At 38.2% G+C, this 23,441-nt stretch overlaps 1 protein-coding gene across 5 annotated transcripts in view; it reads left to right on the forward strand.

The window, feature by feature from the left end:
• RUNX1 (RUNX family transcription factor 1) overlaps positions 1 to 23,441 on the forward strand; it is a 204,281-nt gene that overhangs the window by 126,333 nt on the left and 54,507 nt on the right. For all 5 annotated transcript variants that reach the window (XM_030578296.1, XM_030578270.1, XM_030578286.1 and 2 more), the window contains one exon: positions 17,284 to 17,388. In XM_030578296.1, coding sequence (XP_030434156.1) covers positions 17,284 to 17,388 — 105 coding nt within the window. The remainder of the gene's footprint in view (positions 1 to 17,283; positions 17,389 to 23,441) is intronic.

A 23,441-nucleotide genomic window follows, 5' to 3' on the forward strand; every position in this document is an offset into this window, starting at 1 on the left:
AACTCGTATTTTGTAGATTTTTTTCCTTATATAAAATCCATGTACAATTTGAGAAAACCGTACCCCCTGGAACAGATTTAAAGATGAGGCATAAATTCAGAAAGCAAATACATTTTATGTGTAAAATATCCAACCAGGACTGAAATGTCCTGTAACTTCATTAGCCTGATATTAATCAAACCCGGTTGTTTGGATCAGCTTCACAATCCAATTGGTGGGGGGGGGGGGGAAATTGCAGTTGAAAATGTAGCTTAGTAATGCTAAGGAAGGATAATAATAGGGTAATGCAGGGATAATTATATCCATTTACTGAAAACATAAGAGATGCTGTAATGTATAAATGTATCAGTCATTAAACATGTTCATTTGTTATATTAAAGGTTCCACCTTTTCAGTAAATGGTATTTGCATTATGATTCAGAGATGAGTGTTTAGAAAACATTTTGAAGATTCAGATGAATAGCTGGCAAAGTGGTTGAGAAGCTAATAAAAATAGACTTGCCGTTTGGTTCCTGGCCATGCTAATGAAGCTAGAAATCACAACTGTGGTCTGTGTGATTTTTCAAGGTCAAAATTTGATAGCTGAGGGAGAACACTAGTTGTCCAAAAGAAAAACCTTGTAGGGAAGATTTTTGTAACCATTTACTTTGCTAATATCTTTTGGTTGCTATAACAACGATCATTTACATACAATTAGAAGTTTTATTTAAAAAAAATACTGTGCTTGCTGTGATATTTTAGATAAAAAAAAGTTATATGGGGACCTTGAATGCTACTAATCAGTCTTGGAGGTTTAATCTCATAAACTCCATTAGCTATTCAAATTTTGAGTGAATGACTAATATATGTTTTTGTTTACTCATATAACACTGAACTGTTTTCCAAAGGTGTGGCTTGTTTGCATTTGGGTGCATGATTTCTGATGTTATGTTCTGTTGCATGTGCATAAAGCCTAAATATTAAGGTAGCTGCTGCATCAAAGCACATTGCTTCTTTTGATTCTTTAGTGTAGGAAAATCAAGTGAAACTCTGTTTGCTGTGTAATATTTGAGGTTGGGTAAATTCAGCTCCTAACAGTGGTAATGTGATGCCAATTATACATGAACTGCCATTGGAAGCTTGAGTCAGTTATGGTTATTGTGGATACCATTTGTGTGGTTTGAATTACCTGAAATCACTACTCTGATGTAACAAAGAAGGGCTTTACACTGTGACAATTCAAGTTCATGCCTCACTTTCTCTTATGATGTGTCAGTTATCGGAGGTGTAAACATCACCGTTAAAAACCTCACAGAAATGTTGACAATCCACTTCTCATCTTCAGAAGATAGAAAATAATCATTCTCACTAATTTTAACAGTTACCCTTAATTCTGACCCTCAGCGGTGTTGTAATAGGAACTTGAGACATTAACTGTAAATATAGGTAACTATAGCTGTTGTTTCATGAGTCCCTGTTTAAGATCATAGGTCAGATTCTCACCTATGTAAATTGACAATGCTCCATTGACTTTAATAGAATTACACTAGTTTACCCCACTTGAGGATCTGGGCCTGTGTGCACATTGATAAACAAGTGTGTGCCAAGTAGTGGCTGAAAGATAATCAAATAACTGAGCTACATTTCGATGTTCATTTTATATTTAATAGTGAAGCAACAGGCCTGTATCACTATTGCTGGGCATGCAGTGTAATCTTCATTATTTAAAAAAAAACACTTGATTTTCTTGATACCAATACAGGAAGGTGAGAGTATCACAGATTTTCAGAAACACCAGGATGTTGTATTTAGGAGACTTGGCTTGCCCTCCAGTACAAAGCAGATTTGCATTGGAATTGGCTGATGTCCAGGATTACTATTCCTCACCCTCAGTTCAGAATGCCACTGGGAAAACCTGCCTGTCTGGCTTGTAGGCCTTAGTAAGTAATTTCTAAAAGAACAATGTAGTTTAAGACTTAAGAAACCTTAAGCTTCTCTGCCTGACAATCTGGTAAATATCTTCCTTTATTTTTTTCTCCCAAATTTTCCCTTTATTCATTCATTTTTCAAATGTCATTATTCTGTACCAATGCAAAGTATGTAGCTATCTTAATATAGCTTATTATGATGAAATAAAGCTAACAGGAAAAGCCAAATACCACACAGGAAGCTCATTGGCCAAAATTAAAAAGAAATAGTTATTTTAAAGAAGGAAAGTTTCAGGGTCTGTTGGACACTACATTGATTCCACATGGAATCATTTAGCCAAATAACTGTCTGCTTTGTAGGTAGTAACATTTTTTTCATGTTTTCTGGGTGAAAACTACATTGAATGGGTTAATATATTAGTAATTGATGTGAATGTATCTTGGTTTACCTGCAGAAGCTGTCAATCTTACCTTTAAACATTTTTCTGGAATTTAATGATTATTATAACTAGTTTTATTGCAAGATATTTTTTAATTGTTTTTTTTAAAGAAATAAAAATGAAATTGAAAAATTCAGCAATTGGCAGGGTCAGAACCACATGAATAATTTGGCAGATAAGAATATGCCATTTTTCATTTCTATGAAACATAAGAAAATGTAAGTCTGTGCCACTGGTTTTCACTTCACTAGCCTATATGAGAACACTTGAAGGATACTACAAGACATAATCAGAGATATTCATTTTAGGTCTCTTTCTTCAAGACATAAATTTGAGGAAGAAAGCTCAGTTTAAACTGCAATGTAGATGACAGAAATGTGCTAACAAGTTAATGGGCCAGATTCTGAGTTCATTTGGTTTTGACTTGCCTTCTAATGGCAGAATTTGACTCATTCCGTGTAGCTTCATTTTCTGACATATTATTTAAGGACATTTTTGTTAAACTTTGCTTTTACTAAAAGTTAAATTCATTTAAAATTATAATAGTATTCAGAGTGCGGACTGGAACTCAACAGATTATAAAAAGCCGTAAAACTTGTCTTAAGCGATTACCTGGGGCCTGATCCAAACTTGTTGGCATTGATGGAAAGACTCCCATTGACTTCAGTTGGTTTTGTATTGGACCCTTGGATAACAATTAATTGGGGTTTTAAAATATGGGGAGGGGAGTCTCTTGAAACAGGAGGTTTCCTGAGAAGGATGGCCTCTTATATAGATTTCACTGTATTAGAATTGATCAAAGCAAAAGAGAAGAAAAGTAACATCAGTGTATTCGAAAAAGAAAAGTTGTAGTCTAAAAATAACATTGTTGTATAACATATGATATTGTGATAAACAGCAGGATAGACAGACAGAGGTGATGGTCCAAGGGTTCGATAATAGGATACAAAGCCAGCACTATCTGTTGCTTGCGTTGTTCATAATCTGTGTATTAATAAAGGACTTCTGTTTCCAGATCTATCAAGTTAGTATCATCCTCAATCACTAACTTTCAGAAGGGTAAAATTCATCCCTGCATGGAGGGCCAGCACACCACTGATGCTACAGAATAGGACTCTGCTGCGGGGGGACAGGGAGTTATAACTGAAAGAAGCTGTGTTTCCCTGTGTGCTGTGGAAAGTGGTGCTGGAGGGTAGCTTGGGGAGGAGCCTTGGGATATTTTGAGTGTGCCAATCCAGTGTCCCTAAGACTTGTTGCAAGTGGTGAAGGGGCTGTGGTCACTACTCCAGCCCATAGGTTGTGGTCACCACAGCATATTGGACTGCAGATACAGACCCTGGGTCTCGGTTAGAGGGGGTAAATTTTGCCTCCTACTGTTTGCATATTTCACCTGAATTAAGTTTGATTATTCACGCTTTGTATGAGTAAAATGAATATCACCCTAAGAGAGAGATGGAGGGGGGTTATTTACAAGGCTGTCCGCAGCTATTTGTTAATATTATTGTAAATTGTTTGTTTTTTCAAGTGGTTAAAACATTTTTTCTGGTTTTCTTGTTCTCTTTGTTTATTTGTAGAGAGCTACTCAAAAGTCATTGACCTTTTAAAACTGGGAAAGTAAAAGTTGTTAGTAAAGAAATTATTAGAAAGCAGGACTCTGTTGGACGGGGACTGTCTTTAACTTTGTATAGCATCTAGCATGTTCTTAGTGCTTAACAAATATGTATTATGAATGATACTATGCCATGTGAGTAACATATGTAAGCACAGAGATGAAATACAATATAAACAAGTTTCAGCTCATCATTTCAGGTAGGATTGAAATACTCTTTTAGATTTCTCTGTAAAATTAAGTGTCATGGCAAAATCTGACATGAAAACTCTCTGCATTTACATAATGTATCATAGATCTTGCAAATCAAATAGTGGTAATCCATCAGTGTGGGGAAAGATAGGCAAATTATATTCATTAATAACACAGTCCTTTAGACAAAGTCACTTTCTTGGTGCAAGCTTTCATTGGAAACTTAGTGGGAAGAGGGGATAATTCTTTGTAAAACTGTACAACCAAAACTGACTTATGTTTGCATTGAATATATAACTGTAGACATTTATGTATGAATTGCTGATTGTTAAGGAAGTATACGATACAGTTCAGTGAGGATATTTGAATTGAAAACATCATGTGGTCTGGAGGGTTCAGCGTGACTCCTGCTATCTTTGCCAGCTGACAGACATTCTGTTGGGTTACTTAAATTTGGTCTGGGCAGAAGAAGTTTCGATCAAAAAGTGTCAATAGGAGAAAAATAATGGTAGAGTGATTTTTAGAGCTTCCTGTCTCCGGGAGCATTATGGTTGTAAACAGCGATCATGCCAAGTGCTGAACTACTGGCCTAGTTCCAATAACAATAAATCTACTTTTTGGTTGCATGAAGCCATGCTTGAACATTTTGTTTTAAACTTCAGATAATGAGGATGATGATGATGATGATGAGATAGCATGTTGTTCTCTGAGAGTTTTCTTATTTTGTACGATTGTAAAAGAAGTTCATCTTAGTAGGATACTGTTTATGGAAAACAAAGTATCTCACTGAAAGAAGAGGTTACATTGTTTCAAGAAATCTGTTTGCCTTTAAGCATATTTTGTTTTGTGTTTGGTTTGGTTTGCTTTTCTTTCTTGTGTGCCCTCTTTTAGACATCTTCTCAAGCAAAACTGTCTGGAAAAAAAAGTCACATCAAGAACAGCTGCTGATTTGTAGTCAAAATAAAATCATTAAGAGAAAAATAATTAATGCTCTGGCCTCAGGGCACTTTAATGAACTTCAGATGACTACTCTAAAGTGTGCAGCTCTCATCAACTCTCTTGTACTTAAAAGAACTGAGGGTGTTCTAAATCAGTGGCACACAACTGTTGACATACAGAGGGCCACAGTAATATAATGTGCATATAAACGTACATAAGCCTTCAGCGATTTGGGGTCAGTTTGTAAGGTCCCCTCATATAGCATTTAGAGTAAATGGCAGGGCGGGACAGACATTTTGTTTAATCTTAAATCTTTTGCTTCTCTTTTCTCCCATTTATAATCATTTTTCTCTCTTTTTGACTACGACTTTCCTTCTCAGACCATTTATCTTTTCCCTTTTGTTCTCTGTCTCTTTAACTAAAATCTCTCCTCTTTTTCAGTGTTCTCCATCTCAGTTTTTCTCTTATTCCTGCTCCTCTATTACTATCCCCTGCCATTTCTTGTCCTAGAGCCACTGAGTGAAATTCTGACCCCATTGTAATCAATGGGAGTTCTGTCATTTGACTCCAGTGGGCCTAGGTTTTACCCATTGCTTTCAAAGTGCCTCTTCCCAGGCCAATTGTAGCCTGAAGCTCAGCTCTGGTTTCTTACGCTACCAGCTTCAGGCACTTTGTGCCTGATTCTGCTTTACACTACAGCTGCTTTACCCTGCTTGGGTGGTATAAATTATTGTTATTTAATGTTTAGATTGTGGTAAAACCTAAAGGCCACAAGCAGGTTGGGCCCCACTGTGCTAGGCAAAGTACCAAAATGGCTTTCATGTCGATGAAAATAAGGCCCTCTAGTTTTTAGCCTCACCTAGTCAACTAGCAGTAGTACTTCTTCTCCCTCCTTGTGGGCAAGGGGTTGCTTCTAATACTATGCAAGGAAGGGAGAGGCGTTGGGTGGCAGGAGTGGGTGTAGAAGGAGCTCCTGGAGGCCTACAAAGGGGAAGTGGGGAGGAGCAGCTACTGGAACGAAGGAATGAAACTACTAGAGCTCTACAGGGAAGTGCATGCAGTGAGTTTCCAGTCCAGTTTCCTGAAATTCAGTGAGAAGCTGCAGGAAACACATTGATAGGTGGCCATGTATAATTGACAGGCTGAAGGTTACGCACCATGGTTCTAAAAGCTAACATAGTAATGTCCATGCTTTCAAGTCTTATTGAAGACTTAGCTACATTAGAAAGTCCCTTTAAGGAACTTTCTATTAGTGGGAGGTGCCTGGTGTTCATACAGAAATCTATCTATATTGGTGGTACTTGGACATCCATTAATACAAGTTACCCCGAATTGTGCATCAGCGGGTGTTAGATCAGTGTAATGCTAGTGTAGATGCGTCCTACTCCCACGATAAATGACTCATTGCAAACAGTCCTCCTGTTGATGTTCCACACTTGCACCACTCACTGCAGAACTCACCTCTCTGGTCATCTTTCTACATCCACTGTTCTGGGGTCATCTGGGCTGGAGGTCACTCACTTATTCAGCTAGTGCTGACAAACATACAGGTGCCATTTGCCAGCCATATTCAGCATGCCACTCTTTTGAAGCCTGTGTACTGACACCATCTTTGTTCATGTGTCTGCCTGGAGCCACGTGGTGGTCATTGGCTTCATTGTTCTGCAGGGTGAGAAGTGTGCCCAGTCCCAGCTGGGAACTAATTACCAAAATACTAAGATCTTCCAGTGTCTGTCTGAACAGGTGGCTGAACTGGGATTTGTCCAAAGTGAAAACCAATGCAGACAAAAGGGCAAGGAGCCAAGACAAAATCAGTAAGGATTACAGCAAGTGAATCAATATCTGGTACTCTTTAAGCTATTACACAATAAGCACCCCAGGCCGAGAATAGGTCATACTGAGATGTGGAAAATGCCATCTTTTACATAGAAAAACTGAGGTTTTTCCAAACACGATTCTGAAAGAGAGGCTTGGCAGAATTCAGTTCTTTGTTTTATTTTTTTTAATATAATTTTGATGGATCATATCAATGTTTATTTTTAATCACTTTTAAAGATCCGTATCCATTTAAATTTTCAAAGTAGCGGGAAATTATGGAGGCGGGCCAGACAATTATTTAATGGCAGTAGACGTTGTGATTCAAAAAGTTAAAGCTTTATAGACTGTTAATGCAAATTGTCAATGTCATGGGTCAAAATATAAAAAGTCAATATCCTTAAATCAACAAATGGTACTTATTTTTACTATTCATTTGCTAATCCATTTGTAACCAGCCTAATTCAAAATCCATTCTAAGTCTAATGAGTTCTCCAGCAGCATTTTTTGTACTTTGTTTAGCTGTATATTTTGATTATTATAGATGGAATTTTTTATCTGTTTGCATGTGTACAGTGAAATCAACATTTACTGGTATTCCCCAATAAAAATCTAATCTTTCCAAGTCTAGCAATATTCTAGCATGTACAGGGCTAGGAGACAGGAATTCCTGAGTTCTTATTCTACCGCTGCTATTGACTTGTTCTGTGATCTTTGGCAAATCACTTAACCTTTTAGTGTGTGTCTGATCACTTATAAAATGGGAGTGCTAATTTCTACCTCCAGAGATGCTGTAACAACACATTAACATTTTGAAATTATGAAGTGTTACAGAAGGTTTAAATACTATTATTAGAATTAATGATCCCAAGGATAAGGCCACATTGTAATTTTATTCTGCCTCCCTGAGTTTTCCTCTCCATTTAATTTTTTTACAGTGGGTTTTCCCCCCTTTATACTGTTGTGTAGCATCACAGCACTCTGCTAAACAGCTGCTGCATTCCACCCCAGAGATGGCTGCATTTCACTGGTGGACTAAGTGACTTCAGGATATTTGTAAAGTACTGGGGGGCTCTTTTGCAGTGAAAAGGTCTGTGTAAATATAAAACATTATGATGGATGAGTCTAAAAAAGCAGCACTTCTGCATACATAGGTGGCCATAACTCAAAAGGACCAAGCCAGTATCTTGAGCAGTAAATTAGCTACCGAATGGCAGAAATGAAGTGCTGTATGTCAGGCTGATCTTTGTGGGAAAAAAATCACTCTTCTGTAATTCAACCCTCCCAACCCCTTTTACAAACATTAGTAACATGCAAATATTTATGAAGTCCACATATGCCTTTCAGTGTGCAATAATATTTTTGAAATAAACATCACATTTTAGCAATAAAGCCGTCTAATCCCTTTGTACTGCCACTGTGCCACACAAGTTGGGCACCCAACAGCTTCTCATTCTTCCAGTACTGTAATTATTGTCTCCACCCATGTTCCTAAGAATTTTATAGAGGCGCTGCAGCAGCTCTACTTACAGTTCAAGGCTGATTGGCTTCTCCATTAAGAGCTCTTTTATCAAATGCTTTAATTCACATGGAAAACTTGATCTGCAGGCCTCCAGTCTAACAAAGCATTCCCATACAACATTCCCTATAAAGTGGATCTGCTGTTTCTTAGGGCAGGATGAAATATATTTCTTTTCTTTTTTTTTTCTAGTTTCCAACATCATTCTTCCTTCCAACATACACTACACTATACTACACCACACTGCTGGAATGTTTAAAAGTTGAAACACATAAAATTAAAGATGTCAATGAACAAATATACGCAGCTAGCCAAATTCCTGCACTTACACCCAATAAAACCTGACCTATGAACTTGACCAATGCCATGATGTCATCTCCAGATATATTGATTTTTTTTGTGGGGAAGAGTACTGCTGATGTTGATGTAATTCCCCATAGGCGATCGGTGATTCAGTGTAAGATAATTACTCTACTCTCACCATGTTCTAAGAGACCTCCCTCTTGCCGCCCTGGTCCCAGATCTGTAGACCTCATGCATAATCTCCCTTTTGCTCAGTTACTTCCTGTTACACTTCTTTCCTCCCACTGCCTCCTGCCTAATAAGTGGCTGTGGACTTTATCCAGCTAGCATAACTAAGGATGTTAGTATGCAGACAAATCACGAGGGAAGACATGTATCAGGAAGTAACTGAGCAAAAGGGAGAAGATTATGCATGAGGTCTATGGGTCTGAGTCCAGGATGGCAGGAGGGAGGTCTCTGAGAACATGGTGATAGTAGAGCCAGCCAGAGTCTTCTAACAACCACCATTTGGTATCTAGACAAGTGTAGAAATTGTGCACTGGTCATGCAGAGACCAATTGATTTAGTCAATTCACTTGTCCTGTTCCAAAATTCATAAAATATAAGCAAGATTTACATTTAAAAAAAATCAGAGTGAAATTAAGCTCTATGGAATTCACATGTATTTAAAACATCAATATTTAAAAACTGATAAATGAATAACCTCAATTCTTAAGTGGGAAAAGGGTTATCAAGTCTCTGCCAGGCAAACAATGGAACAGCAGCACCAACTGACACACATTCTCAGAGTAGCAGGGAAAACTTGGGCATAGGGACTCCCCAAGCAGTGAAGGAGAAGGGTGGCATGATGCTAGTGCCTGAGACTAGGAAGTGAAACTGACCATCAATGCAGAAATGAAACTGACTCTACATAAAACACTGTCACATGAAAAAGTAAACAAGTGAAAAGTATATAGAGAGAAAATCTGTCACTGTTCATAATCAGAGGGCCCAGTCATGCAGCTCTTAATGAGTAATCCTTATTCTTGTTAGCAAGGATTGCTCTTCCAAGAATTGCAGGATCAAACCCTAAGGCAATAGTTGTTACAGTAATACATAAAAAAGTGTTCAGACAGAAATTTGATATTTGAGTTCACCATGTCCCATTTATTGTCAGTACGCTAGCATCCTCAGTTATGCTAGTTGGAATGTGTACTACTGAGGGATACTAGTCTATTTCTTTTTTAAGAAAAGAGGAGGTATTTACACACTAGGACAGATTATCAACTCTGCTACTGCAGGAAAAAGGGTAAAAAAAAATCCATTTTAACTAGCTACCTGGGGATTCGCCAGTGTAAGAGGTTTCCTCAGGTAGTGTATAGCTGTGGTAGCACCAGGATCATGGCTGGTGCTGTGGCCAGAGCACTGTTGTACACCAGCAATACCTGTCTGCCAGAATAGCCCCACGGGGCGTGGAGAGCCAGACATGTTTTTAGACCTTTGTGTTTACTCTAAGTTGTTTTGGAGGCTGAACCAGCCTCTGACTGGCCCCAAGATCTGGATCTATTAGTTTTAATATTTTATGTCAAAATTGTGCATTTAAAAAAATTCTTTGTAGAGGGATGGCTCTCTTAAAACATAGGATTAATGAAAATCCTCACCATATGTGTAATGTTTTTTAAGGTAGATTGGATTCTAGAATCCAGAAAAGGTTGATATCACTTAATTTCACTTTTGGAATTCAATGACTTAATATACACACCATGTTTCTCATAGAGTGAGGTAAACACACCTATTTATGATTCACAAAATAATAAAGTGAAGATTGTTTCAATCCAAATACACCCTCTCCCTGCCACCACACATATTCTGAAAAATGTTGAGAAACTCCATCTAATTCAAAATGCAGGAAAATTAATTATAAATCCAGAAAGCATTTGATTTGCTCACTGTAGAAAAGGTGGGTGTATAGGCGGAGAAATGTGAGAGTACAGCTTGCATCTATTGTTGGTCAATGTATGGGTATGTCTACACAGAAGCTGGAAGGTATAAATTCCACTTGAGGAGACAAAGCCACGCTAGCTCTGAGCTAGCATACTAAAATAAGGGGTGTAGCTGCAGTGATGCGATGAGCTAGCCTCCCCCGCCAAGTACATTCCCATGTGAGACCCGGGTGCATACTCAGGGCAGCTAGCCCCTATCACTACTTGAGCCACACTATATTTTTAGCTTCCTAACTTGATCAGAACTAGCATGGGTCTGACTCTGTAAACTGGAATCTACACCTTCCAGCTCCAGAGTAGACATACTTTATGGAGTGCTGCAGGGAACAGAAATGAAAGCAAGGAGTGGAAGCCAGTAGCTGAGTTGCACCCAAATTACTAGTGTCTGTGTTGCTGAGCCATTAGTATTCAGATGATTCAGAATCTTATCACAATGGATTAAATTCTGTGGTTCTTATTTGGGGCAGAGAAGGAAGGGTGAAATGTGTGAAATTCTGACCCTACTGAAGTCAATAGCAAGCCATCTATTGATTTAATTGGGGACAGGATTTCATCTTATACGGGTAAATGTAGAAGTAAGAACTTTGTGCAATGAGACACTTGGAATTATCCAGTAGAAATGTTGCAGAATATAGCCATAAGGTTAAGCTGATGGGATCACTTGGCTGAAAGGGTGCAACAGCTGCATCTCCAAAATCTGACATTTCATGTGAAAAAAGAACTGGCCTGTTGTACATATAACTACCTGTTTGTGCACACTGTTATTTGGTTTCTAGGTGGAAATAATTATTTGTACACTGTTTTGCAAGCATACCCATTGTGCTCTCATTGTCAAATTTGGCTTATAGTGCAGTGGTCACCGTTAAAAATTCTGTATTTGACAATAGGTACCACATAGTAGTATATGAAGTTACTGTAGTTTCTTTTGTGCTTGAAATAATAGCTGTGTGTGGTATCTGTGTGATAATGGTTAATAAAAGTTAACTCTTTAATATCTTCTACTTTAACTATAATTGTTCTCCTATGAGATGTCCACTGAATGAAATGCCATTGGCAAAGTTGTGTCTTTAGTTGTATGAAACTGCCACTGAAGACAACAGGAACAAGATAGACATTTGAGGACAGAATTTTACCTTGTTTAGTTTTTTCTAGACTGTCATACAATTAGGTGAAGCATTTAAAAAAAATAAACTATGCACTAAGCAACAGCTAACTAAAGGTCAGTTCTTCTACTCTTACTCATCCCATTAATTTCAATGAGATTATTCAAGTAGCAAGCTATTACTCAATCAAGAGTGGCAAAATGTTTCCCTAATGTATAGTTGTTAATGTTGCATGTGTGTGCGCGCGCATGTTCGTATGTGTGTATATATTGCATGTACATACAGCCACATGCATTATAAAAAAAAATAGTAGACATCTTTACATTGGCACTTTGGCAGATACCTAGGGAAGTGTCATGAGAAGTTTTGAATGATATAAAACAACAATCATTTAGCACAGTTTAATAAAATCAGATGAACACATAAGTATGAAAAAGTAGTAGCAGAAACTATTGTACCATAATTTCTCTTACTACAATGTGGAAACCTCTCTCAGACATCATGAAATTAGGCATAATATCATCTGTGTTGTAGTGTGTATTTTTGTATTACATTTCATATTTTTTCATCCATATTGCTTGGCCTTGTCTGCGCAAACATTCTTGGCTCCTTTCCCATTTTTACTTCTTTTCCAGTTTGTTAAAATAATGTATTGTAATTACTTAAGAAACCAATAATATTCTATGACAAAAGAAATCCTAAGGCAGCATATAGCTATTGTAACCATATCACCAGATTCTCTTGCTTTTTTTCCCTTCCGCGCTTTATTGGCCCAATCCTGAAGCTTTTACTACATTTTTGTCCAATCCTCATTCAGACACTCCCCCTCCCCCCAATTGATTGAGCTGGGAGTTTTGCCTGAGAAAAGACTGCATAAAAATGGAGAGGGGCACTCATAATATGGTTTGTAATCTCTAAAATTCTTCTCTCATCTCCCCCACTCATTTCTCTTCCACAACCACAACACACATGAGAAGACAGAGAACCATCCTTTAAAAACATCTGGTGAGCCCTGGGGGCCACATGTCTTCTGTGCTACTTTCTGTTTGCCATTCTCTGTAGTTGGCCTGGGTGTGCTGCTTTGCGTCCACACACATTCTAAAAAATGCCTCCCATGCATAGAGCCATCTCGTTCTTTTAATTACATCTCTCAGGGATGACTAATGCAATACACAAAACCTCTTTGCATGTTACCAGGTTGTTGTCTGGGATTCGTTATTTTCCCACCTTGACTTCATTCCCTCTCAAAAGCTGCAAAGGCCTCAGATTACAGCAACCCCCTCTCCAGCTGAAGAGGCTGGAATGCAGCTCCCTGAAGAGCCCTTCAACACTATGTCAAGCATCATCCAGAAGGTGCACAGGGAGGGCACTTCAAGTGTCTCACTTTTCCCTGGTTCTCACTGTATTTCCAGTCCCTGTCAGACTGGAAATGACTGAGCTCAGGACACAAGTATAGATGCCTGTCTGGCAGAGCAGTGCACTATGATTTTTAGAAGATTTTTTAAATCTATCTTTTCCTTTAATGTTTTAATCACCAGTGGCTCTAAAGAGCATTCCTGTGTAGTTTCTAATGTAGCCATCAACATAGTATCTAGGCACCATATACAAAATTAAGTGTTACTTATTGCCTGTCCAGAAATACAACTAGTTCTCTTCCCTGTGTTAAATTGTTTTTTCAAGGGAATCATGGTGGGATCTTGCAGGAGAAACATTGCCAAGCTGTTGTGCTACCCTAATACTGGGGACAGATCTGATTTACTGAAACAGTGAATTTTGTACTGTATCTTTTAAAGTTGCAAGATTTGGGCTTATTTTATTGTTGCTGGGAGTATATTCCAGAGCCAAGGGCCCTCTGTTGAAAAAGCCCCAGGCTCCTGAAAGTTTTATCCTTGGGACCAAGAGCTGCCCCATCCTTGATGTTAGGAGCTGCCATGGATAATTACTGAGGGAGTGGCAGTCTCTATATCTTGCTCATTAGCAGTATTAAAGAAAGGGGGCTGGAGGAAGGGATCACTCAGTGGTTTGAGCATTGGCTTGCTAAACCTAGGGTTGTGAGTTCAATCCTTGAGGGGGCCATTTAGGGAACTGGGGTTAAAAAAAATCTGCCGGGGGATTGGTCCTGGTTTGAGCAGAAGGTTGGACTAGATAACCACCTGAGGTCCCTTCCAACCCTGATATTCTATGACGTCATAGGAGATCATTTCACTATTCTCACCCAATACACCTACATATGCACAGTAATTTCCAATTTTAATTACCACATATTGAGTGCGCATGATCTCTAGTCCATTTATGCATAGTCTTTCTATTTGTGCTTTGTGGATGGTTTAAAACAGGGGTCTCATCTCTTGCCATTAGCTAACAAAGGGCTGTGTACTGGGGAAATCTGACTGTCATTTATCAAGAAACTAATCTTATATTAATAACCAGATTTGACCGATCATGTGTGTTTGTATACATCTCTGTGTGTAATAGGCACATGTGTATCTAGGAAAAAATGAGATCACAGATTTAGGCTGCATACTAATACACAGATTGAAGGAGAAAGTTTGGGTGTGCATTCATCCTATGAATTTATTCACGTAAAATTAGGTTGGATACATTTCTAGCTAATTTTACCTGAATCAACCAGACATGTAGTTAATACATGTGTAATGAGTAAAACTAAATGCAAATTAAACAAAATGGCCAGAGAACTACAGTGGAATTATCAGAGAGTAACAGTAAGTGACACATAGGCATATGGTTATGTAGTCCTGTGGTTAACCAGCATGTGGTTAATAAGTAGACTTCTATAAACTGTAAAAGGTAAGTGGGTGTCTTCCTGCTTTTGCCAAATTGTGTCACAACAGGCACCATCATTTTGAAATCTAGTAAGTTTTGAAGAATATCTTTAAAGCAGTTACAAATATTGCACCTGGTTCTGATTCTCTGGTAATTTTTTTGATTTTACAATCACATTTAACCATTAAAAATATTTTTCTCGCTCCTTGTGCTGTGTGAAAATCCTACAGAAACAACAGGGGGACTGATTGTGCTAGGGAAACAGTGAAAATGCCTCATTAAGTGCTATCAAATGTCCCAAATAAATAAACTGGAAACATTATAGTTAGAAATAGATTAATACATAGAAAAGTATTTTTTTTCTCTAATCTCTTTCAGTTATGCGCATTTTAGGTGCTATTTGTAATAACAGTATGTAAAACATTTTCTTCAAGAAACAGGATATGTTTTTTTGCTTGATTATGTCCCTTTAATATTAGTTAAAATCCCATGTTTTGGGTGTTAATTTTCTTGGGGAGTTTTTAATAGTAGTTATTTTTGATCCTTCATAGAAAAGTCTGAGTATTGGCAACATAATTGTTATGATCTGTTATACAATTTGGTATTTAGAAAATGTTAAAAACACATTGGCCTTGAGTCTGGCTGAGTGGACGCAAGCCAGGGGTCAACTGTCTTGAGGCATGGATCAAAGGTGGCCTTTATGCCACCTTTGCAGCTCCTCTCGATACCTGGAGCTACTTTTCAGCAGAGGTTGGAAGGGTATTAGGAAGGCACAGGACAGGAATGCAGAAGAATTGAGTTTTAATTCCCAGCTCAGATACAGATTTATGTGGCATTGGCTGAGACACTTAGGGCTTGTAGCAATGCAGACTAGAGGGGTGCAAATTCTAAAGCACATCAACACAATGTGCACTAACTGGCCATGTAGAACCTGCTGGTGTGCACTGAAAGTTCCCTAGGGCACATTAATGTACTACTGTTTGGAAAGGAACTAATTAGCATGCACTAGGGAACTTTTAGCGCATGTCAGCAGGATCTACATGGGCCAGTTAGTGCACAACACATTGGTGTGCCCTAGAATTCACACCCCTGTGGAGCGTATTGCTCCACTGTGTAAACAAGTCCTTATTTAACTTGTGCTTTACTGCTCCATCCTAATTCACAGGGACATTGTGAGGATAGAAACCATTAATGATTATGAAATGCTCAGATATTAGTGCTGAGGGCTATACCGATACCTAGATAAGAACTGAGTTCAGATACTATTGAAAGTGAAACTATCTTATTCTCGTCACACGTGGATGAATACCTACATCTAGGTAAACAGGGAAAACTATAACAATGGGAAGCTTTCATCAGAAGAACCCTGAGACTTGGTTGACAGGAATGCTGGAGACCAGCAATGAGGTGCTTTCTGTAGAGGTGTGTGGGAAAGTTTGTACAACACATGCCTATGCAAGTATAACCTCAATTCTCTGAAATTCCCCATTGTCCAAATCAGGGCCGTGTTTCTTGAAAATTCTATGATTATCCATGTCCCCCATGACATTCAGAGAACTCTACTAAAATTAGCTACAGGTAGTGCTGTCAGCCTTTTATTTCTGTAAATGCCAAAGTAATAATTAATATTTATACAGTGCTTTACATGGTCAGTATGCCACACATTCAATAGCTAAATAATCTGAAGAACACTAGGCAAGTAGGAATAGTATCCCCATTTTACAAATGAGAGTAAAAGGAGTTTGCACCAAAACAGAAGCAGAAATATTTAAATATATTATAATCGTGAGGCGTATCTCATAATTTCTTATCTCCCTTTGAACCACCAAACGAATAATTTTCAAAACTCAGAAATATGGCGTGAAAATACTATATCTGAAAAGTCTTCCCTTTGAATTATAACGAAACCCATCATAATATCTTAGCAAAACTTTCCATAGAAATCCAGGAAGCAAGTTTTTACCCACAAAGGGATAAAATAAAAAAGCTGAGTTTGTATAAAATATTCTTGTCCAGGTTTAAAACAAGGGGGAGGAAGTGGAGGAAATCCAGAACAATCAGATCTCTGTTATGTCTTCATGGAACTCTTTAATTCCCTTCAGGCAAACTATAGAGATCTTTTTTAATCTTGTCTCTATAATTTCTTGAAACTATGGTAGTAGATTTCGCTGTATTTTAAAGGATTCCTGTTTACTCTGTAGAATTGATCTAACACTAGCTTGAACCATCTACCATGGGATTTTCAACACTTCCTAGAGAACTTGAACATCCTTTTGATTTAATGGGAATTGTGTGTTCAGGTTCCTTAGGCAGCTTTGGAACTCAGCCATAATTTATAGGGCTCTGTGAACTAACACCCTTCACAAACACAGATAATTTGTAAGTGGTAGTGTGGATAATTTAAAATATAACTGTCCAGCTGTAAACTATGTATTATACAAAGTATAAATAACATTAAATGTAAATCAATTCATTATACATGCTTGGAGCAGTAGCCATGTATGGAATATGCACAGCCTTGGATTGCCCTGAAGTGCATGTGAAATGCTTCACTGTATGGGCACATATATAATATATAGAGAATAAAATATGATGTGTTTTCGAGCTGTTGAAAACGACAGATACAAATTCTCTCAGTGCATGTTGTATTGTAATTATCAGCAAGAGAGTAATGTGCTTTCCTGTTGCAGGGAAGAGCTTCACCCTAACCATCACAGTCTTTACAAATCCTCCGCAAGTAGCCACGTATCACAGAGCCATCAAGATAACAGTGGATGGACCTCGAGAACCCAGAAGTAAGTGATCTGGCAACAATGTTAATGCAGGTGTGAGATTCCATATTAGAACAGGGGTTCATCACCTGTCAAATTAAATGCAGCAAAATATAAGATTCATTGGGAGCAATGGATGTACTTTGAGCTAAGGCTATCCACTAATGATTTTAAATATGCCTCTCTAGAGCTTAGTTCTGCACGAGTGTATTCTGTTGTTCAAAAAAGTATTTGAAGTGCTCTGCACTTGAAGGCAACAAACACAGGTATGATTTGTATAGTACATAAGACCAAAGGGATATTGGGTAAAAAGAGGACAGGATGTACATTATGCAGCATTTCCTGGTCACTTTGACTTTCAGATGGTCAAAGGATTTTTAACTTTAGAACCCAAGATGCCATTAGTCTAACTTTTCAAAGTTGGCAGACAAAAGCAAAAAAAAAAAAAAAAAATCAGAAAGATGACAACCGATGTTCTTGTATATAGTTTATTGTGCCTCATGCTGGTTTATAACTTAGGAAAACTGTAATTGTTAAAAACAGCCCTTCAAACCGACAGATGGAATTTACTCCACTGGGGCACACATTTTCACAGACAGTTGTTCTTGCCAAATTTTTTTAAAGCATTAAGTATGAATAGAAGATGAAAGATTTGCTATCTGTAGGGACAAATCCACAAATTTCACACAAGTACAGTTTTTGGAAAAAACAGATGTACAGTCATCAGATGCTTGTGCAACATGTGCTCTGCTTATTACCATAGGCAATAATTAACCTCAGTCACTAACCTTCATGTAGAATTTTCATGTTTTTTATCAAAATGCCCTGATGTAAATTGAGGTTTGTGGTTTCCTTCTTTTATTCCCTCTGCACATTTGGCATAGGTTCTAACTGTTGCTTAAGAGAAGTCATCCCAGGAGAGGAGAACAGAAAGAAACGAACACCCACTAGGGGGTGATCCTTGTAAGCCAGGATTATTTACTGAGTGTTGGAAGAACAGTGAGGTTCAAATGGATAAATATAGTAGGTTAGAAAACTTTCAGGCTTTCACCTGCCTTTTATTCTTACTAGTTGCCTGCAATTATGGGCTAGATCCTCAGCAGGTGTAAATCAGCATTTGCAGCTAGACTAATATATTGAAGATCAGGTCCCTGGGTTTTTAGGATTTGAGACCAGCCTTTGAAACACAGAGGATCTTTTCTTTTCTTTTCTTTTCTTTTCTTTTCTTTTGTGTGGTGCTGATGTTTTGATTTGTTTTTTTGAATGGGTGTATACATGGTTCCTGAGAAATATCTCTAGAAAACAACCCAACTGTGCATGCAAAACAGGTATTTGTATATGCAAATACTAGATCTGCATGCACAGTCACCTGGCCATGTTCAGATTTTACAGATATCAGGTCGGCCTTAGGTTTTTTAATATGTGTCTGATAGAGTTCTAAGAAACAATATCATTCTGCTGATCTACTTGCTGGTTTAGATCAATTGCTCAGTTGGCATAATAGTTAATATTTAATAAGGTTTTACATTTAAGGGAGGAAGTAAAGAAATCATCCCTACTGAAGCTACATATGTATCTTCACAACTCAAACACATGTAAAAGCCTTTTTGTATGCAATTTCAATTTGTCATAGGGAAGTCAAACATATAAGATGAATAATACACACAAGGAAGTTTTATGCACATAGTACTAAAGGGTCAAATTTTGTTTTGATAGAGACACATAACCCATTATTGCCAGATAATCTGTTGTATATAAAAGAACAGAACATTTGCTACTAAGTACTGTAGTTTGATATCCAATCAAGAGTTTATTGAATTGCAGCAACTGTTACATATATTTGATATCTGCAATACTCTTTAGATAGCTGAGTAACATGCAGCAAACTGTTTGATTATATGGGCCTAATCCAGCCCCAGTCAATGCAGTGAAGAGATGCTACCCAAAGCACACGTTATAACAGGCTTATGGGTAAACCTCAGTTCTCCTAAACCATGTCATGTCACCTGATTTTTATTAATTAGACTGAAAATTCCCTCCACTATCTAGTTCTGTTCAGTATCTCTCATAACATTCAGGCAATTGAGGGAGTACTGAAGCATACCTTATTTTTCTATACTCTCTCACTCTGTGATTATGGCACTTTGGATTTCTTGAATCAATAAGATCAAATGCAGTCATCTGTACAAAAATAGCTTGCATTACTGCTATCTGCATAAACATATTTTAAGGGGTTCCTTGTACTCCATGCTGTGTGTTGCAGGGATTGAAAATCACACTGTTCCAAGGTCAGGGCTTTGCTATGTTCAGACCTGGACCAGATCAAAAGAAGCACTGCTTAGAAAGAAATAGTTCACAATCAGGTTGCAACTTAAAAAAGAAACAGTTCAAAACTCTATTGACACAAGTAAAATTACATACATGCATAAGTGTCTGCGGGACATAGCTAACTGCCTCATGAGCACGCCTTCCCCAGGGTCCCTCAGATATGCCCATTTTCCTTTACACTTTTTTTTCAAACTCTGTACACTTGCAGGTAACATGGGAGGCATATCAGTGCCCATTCTGGAGCCTTGTCTCTGGTGCTTAGCCTTACATACGCTCATACATAGCCTAAGGTTGCATTTTCATTGACACACAAATAGCCTTGCCCAGTGTGCTATACCTACTGCAAGGATTTGCTGAATTGGGGCCTAAATAAAGGTATGTGGGGACGGGGATTATATTTTTATCAGAAATCTTTAAAGTCGTGGTCCTGTTTCTGGTCATCTTAAGGGACGGGCTTTTTTAAATTTGTTTTGTATTTTGTAAAAACATATTTTTATGACATTTAAATTGAGGGTCAAATTTGACTTGACAGTGTCTCTCATCTCTAACTCTAGTGGCTTGTGATATATTGGCTGCAAACATCAAGTTGAACTTTAAGGGGGGAATAAAACCCAAGATGGTAATCAAAATAATATGATTTTAAGGTGCAGTATTTTGCAGCCTGCCAGGGCTAGAAACACTTGGGCAGGCACACTACTAAGAGTGCTTTCAGGACTGGTAGTCTCTCCCAAGCATTGGTCTGGTACCCAAGGTTCAGACAGAAAAATGTCAATTCTCATATTTTACTTTTCACAATAGCAGCCTGACACCTCTGCTGGGGCGGAGTTAAGGTAGTAATCCTAATACAAAATTTTAATTGTTCTGGTTACCAATGAGTTTTAACCCTAAATATTTGAAAACATGAGGAACTTGTTATGGTGTTTTCTTTTCTTTTTTTCATCTGCCTTCAGAATTACAAGAGCACAAAATCAGCCTTATAGTGGGGCTGTGGTTGCAACATTAACTTTGGAAAGATTATCCCCTCTTCACAATAAATCAACACACACCTGCACAGTTGATCCTTGAACCCCGATCCTTCAAGACTAAAACCACAAGTCTCTACCACTTGAGCCCAAGGAATACTTCTATGAGCTACTTCTTGTATAAATATCGTGATGTTCTTTCTAAGATCTTGTCTATGCTTGCAGCAGCACACAGAGTATATGTAGTTACGTGTCACAGTGAAAGGCAGACTGTGTCCACACTTGTCACTGCAGTATGTAGCTACCCATGGCAGTGAAACTCTCTTGACAGTGGGGAAGCAGCAAGGAAAGGGTCTGGCAGCAAGGAGGCAGTGTAAAAAATAGCACTGTAGACTTTGGAGGTATTGCTTTGGCAGCTAGAGAGCCACGGCCTGTATATACTCTGAGGGTTCATGTGTAATATGGCACCCTGCTTGCCTAAGACATGCCTCACTGTCCATACTGCTATTTATACCCATGCCATAAGTGTAGACATACCTTAAGTGGAAATCAATCAGTAGAAGGCAACATTTTCACACACAGAACCCAGTCCTGCTCCAACAGAAATCCATGGCTAACATTTCCAACTACGTGAATAAAGTATTGAAGTTGAGGTATTTAGATCTACTCACCGCAGTGTCTTCACAGTGGTGAATCGACTGCTGACACTCCCCCATCAACTTTGCCTGAGCCTCTCACTCCAGTGGAGTACCATTGTTGACAAGAGAGCACTCGGCAGTCGATTTATCGTGTCTTCACTAGACGTGATAAATTGACCTCCGCTGGATTGATCGCTGCTCATTGATCCTGCGGGTAATGTAGACAAACCCTAACATTAATGGGAACAAGACTAGGCCCTGAACTCCCATAGAAATCAATAGGTGCAGAATTAGTTCTAAACCTATCAACAACAAAAATCGTTTTACTAACTTTGTTTGTTTTATATTTACAATATAATTACTTTAAAGTCATCAAATATAGTTTTCCACTGTATGGAAAGTTTAAAAAAGCAGCAACAAGCCATTTTTGAGCTAAGAATAAATTTAAGACAAAGGTCAAAATTCAAACCAGAATAATTTTTAATGAGCTTTAACTTAAAAAAACCCGAACCTAACACAGATCAACAAACTGTCTTCAAACTTTGCAGAAATGTGCTCTCTTGTCTTCAGCGATTATTTGGTCAAACATGTCTGACACAAAGTTATAGAGGTGTCGTATTAGGGCTTTATAATGAAAGCTGTCTGCCTCCTTAATTTATGTGCAGAGGATGGGCAAAAGGTAAAACAAGAACATGTAACGTGATCTTAAGCTATTTTTGTCAAGTAGAAAAGTACAGATGTCCAGGGATGTAAAAACATTATTCATTATCTCCTGGATTTTTTTAAGTTAAGTATTTGTGATGTGTAAAGGTGTGAATAATATGCCACATACTACTGTGAGTGCATGTCTGCATAGATATGTACAAAACCAAATTTCTCAGATGTGGATCCTGAAATGCTTGCACAATTATGTACTTTATGGGTACTTGATTACAATGATTGTGTGTGGCAATGGCCAATTATTTGTTTACTAGTCAATTTGCATATGTAAATACCAGATTTCCATGTGTGGTAACTGCATGTACAAATTAGTTCAGAATTGTGTCTGGTTTTACATTTTTTTCTGCCTTTCTGAATATGTATATCTATGCAGTGTTTCTTGTAAAATTATTGTAGTGCATAGAGCCATGTCACAAAAGGACATGACTCTTCCTCCACTACTTTATTTATTTTTTTAAAAGTTTTCATTTTCCAGTTTTTCATAAATGCTTATTTTTGACTTTTGTATAAGAGGGAAACATCCTACACTGGCAAGTAGATAGGATGACCTAAGAGCTCATTTTCAACTCCATCTTCTCTAATTTTATGACTCATAAAGCAAGTTATGTTTCTATGAACTAAGTCCATGGGAAAAATCATTAGCAGTATCCAGATCAAGAGAATTGCTCCTGGAAACTTGATAGAAATATTATGATGATGATTCTTAAATTAAATATGGCCCTAAGGCTGTCTGACATATGGCTGCTCTTAAAAATGATTTTCCTTCCTTTGACTTCTTTTAGTTCTTCCTTTTGGATTGTTTTAACTTCACAGCTTTGAAGTGATTCCCTAGTAGAGCTGTGTGCTGAAGGCACTGTGTAAATTCAAAAGGATTTGTAGATTTACACCAGACTTTTTTTTTTTTAAGCTGAGTTGTCCAGGCAAAAGCTGACTGTTAAAGGTGTTTGTTCAGCATGAATATATGGTTGTCCCAATTAATTTTGGCCATACATAATTAACTGTATGAACTCCTCTCAAGGAGCAGTCTGGGGTGTAGGTTGCTGAGCAGAAATTGAGGAAGAATGTAACAAAGGGCATGTCTGTGCTGAAAACTTACGTCAACCTAATACAGGTGATATGTGTCCTCACCAGGAGTCTTTCCACCTACCTAAGAAGGGCAGTGTGAGGAGCTGCCGGGCTCCCAGCTCCACTTGCTGCTCCCCAATGGGCTCCCAGCTCCATGCCAGCTGCCCCCCCCTTCTCTGTTCCCTGCTCTCCGCTGGGAGACCTGGTGTGCCCCCCCCCCCTCGGCTTCATGCTCCCCACCTGGAGCGGGACAGCATCTGGCTCTTGCCTGCCCACTTCTCACTGAGAGGGGGGCAGCTGCCCGGGTTCCCAGCAGATTCTCAGCAAGGAGCCCAGCAACAGCTGGGCTGAGAGTGCCGAGGAC

Source organism: Gopherus evgoodei, chromosome 1 (genome assembly GCF_007399415.2).
Source record: "Gopherus evgoodei ecotype Sinaloan lineage chromosome 1, rGopEvg1_v1.p, whole genome shotgun sequence".
NCBI lineage: Eukaryota > Metazoa > Chordata > Testudines > Testudinidae > Gopherus > Gopherus evgoodei.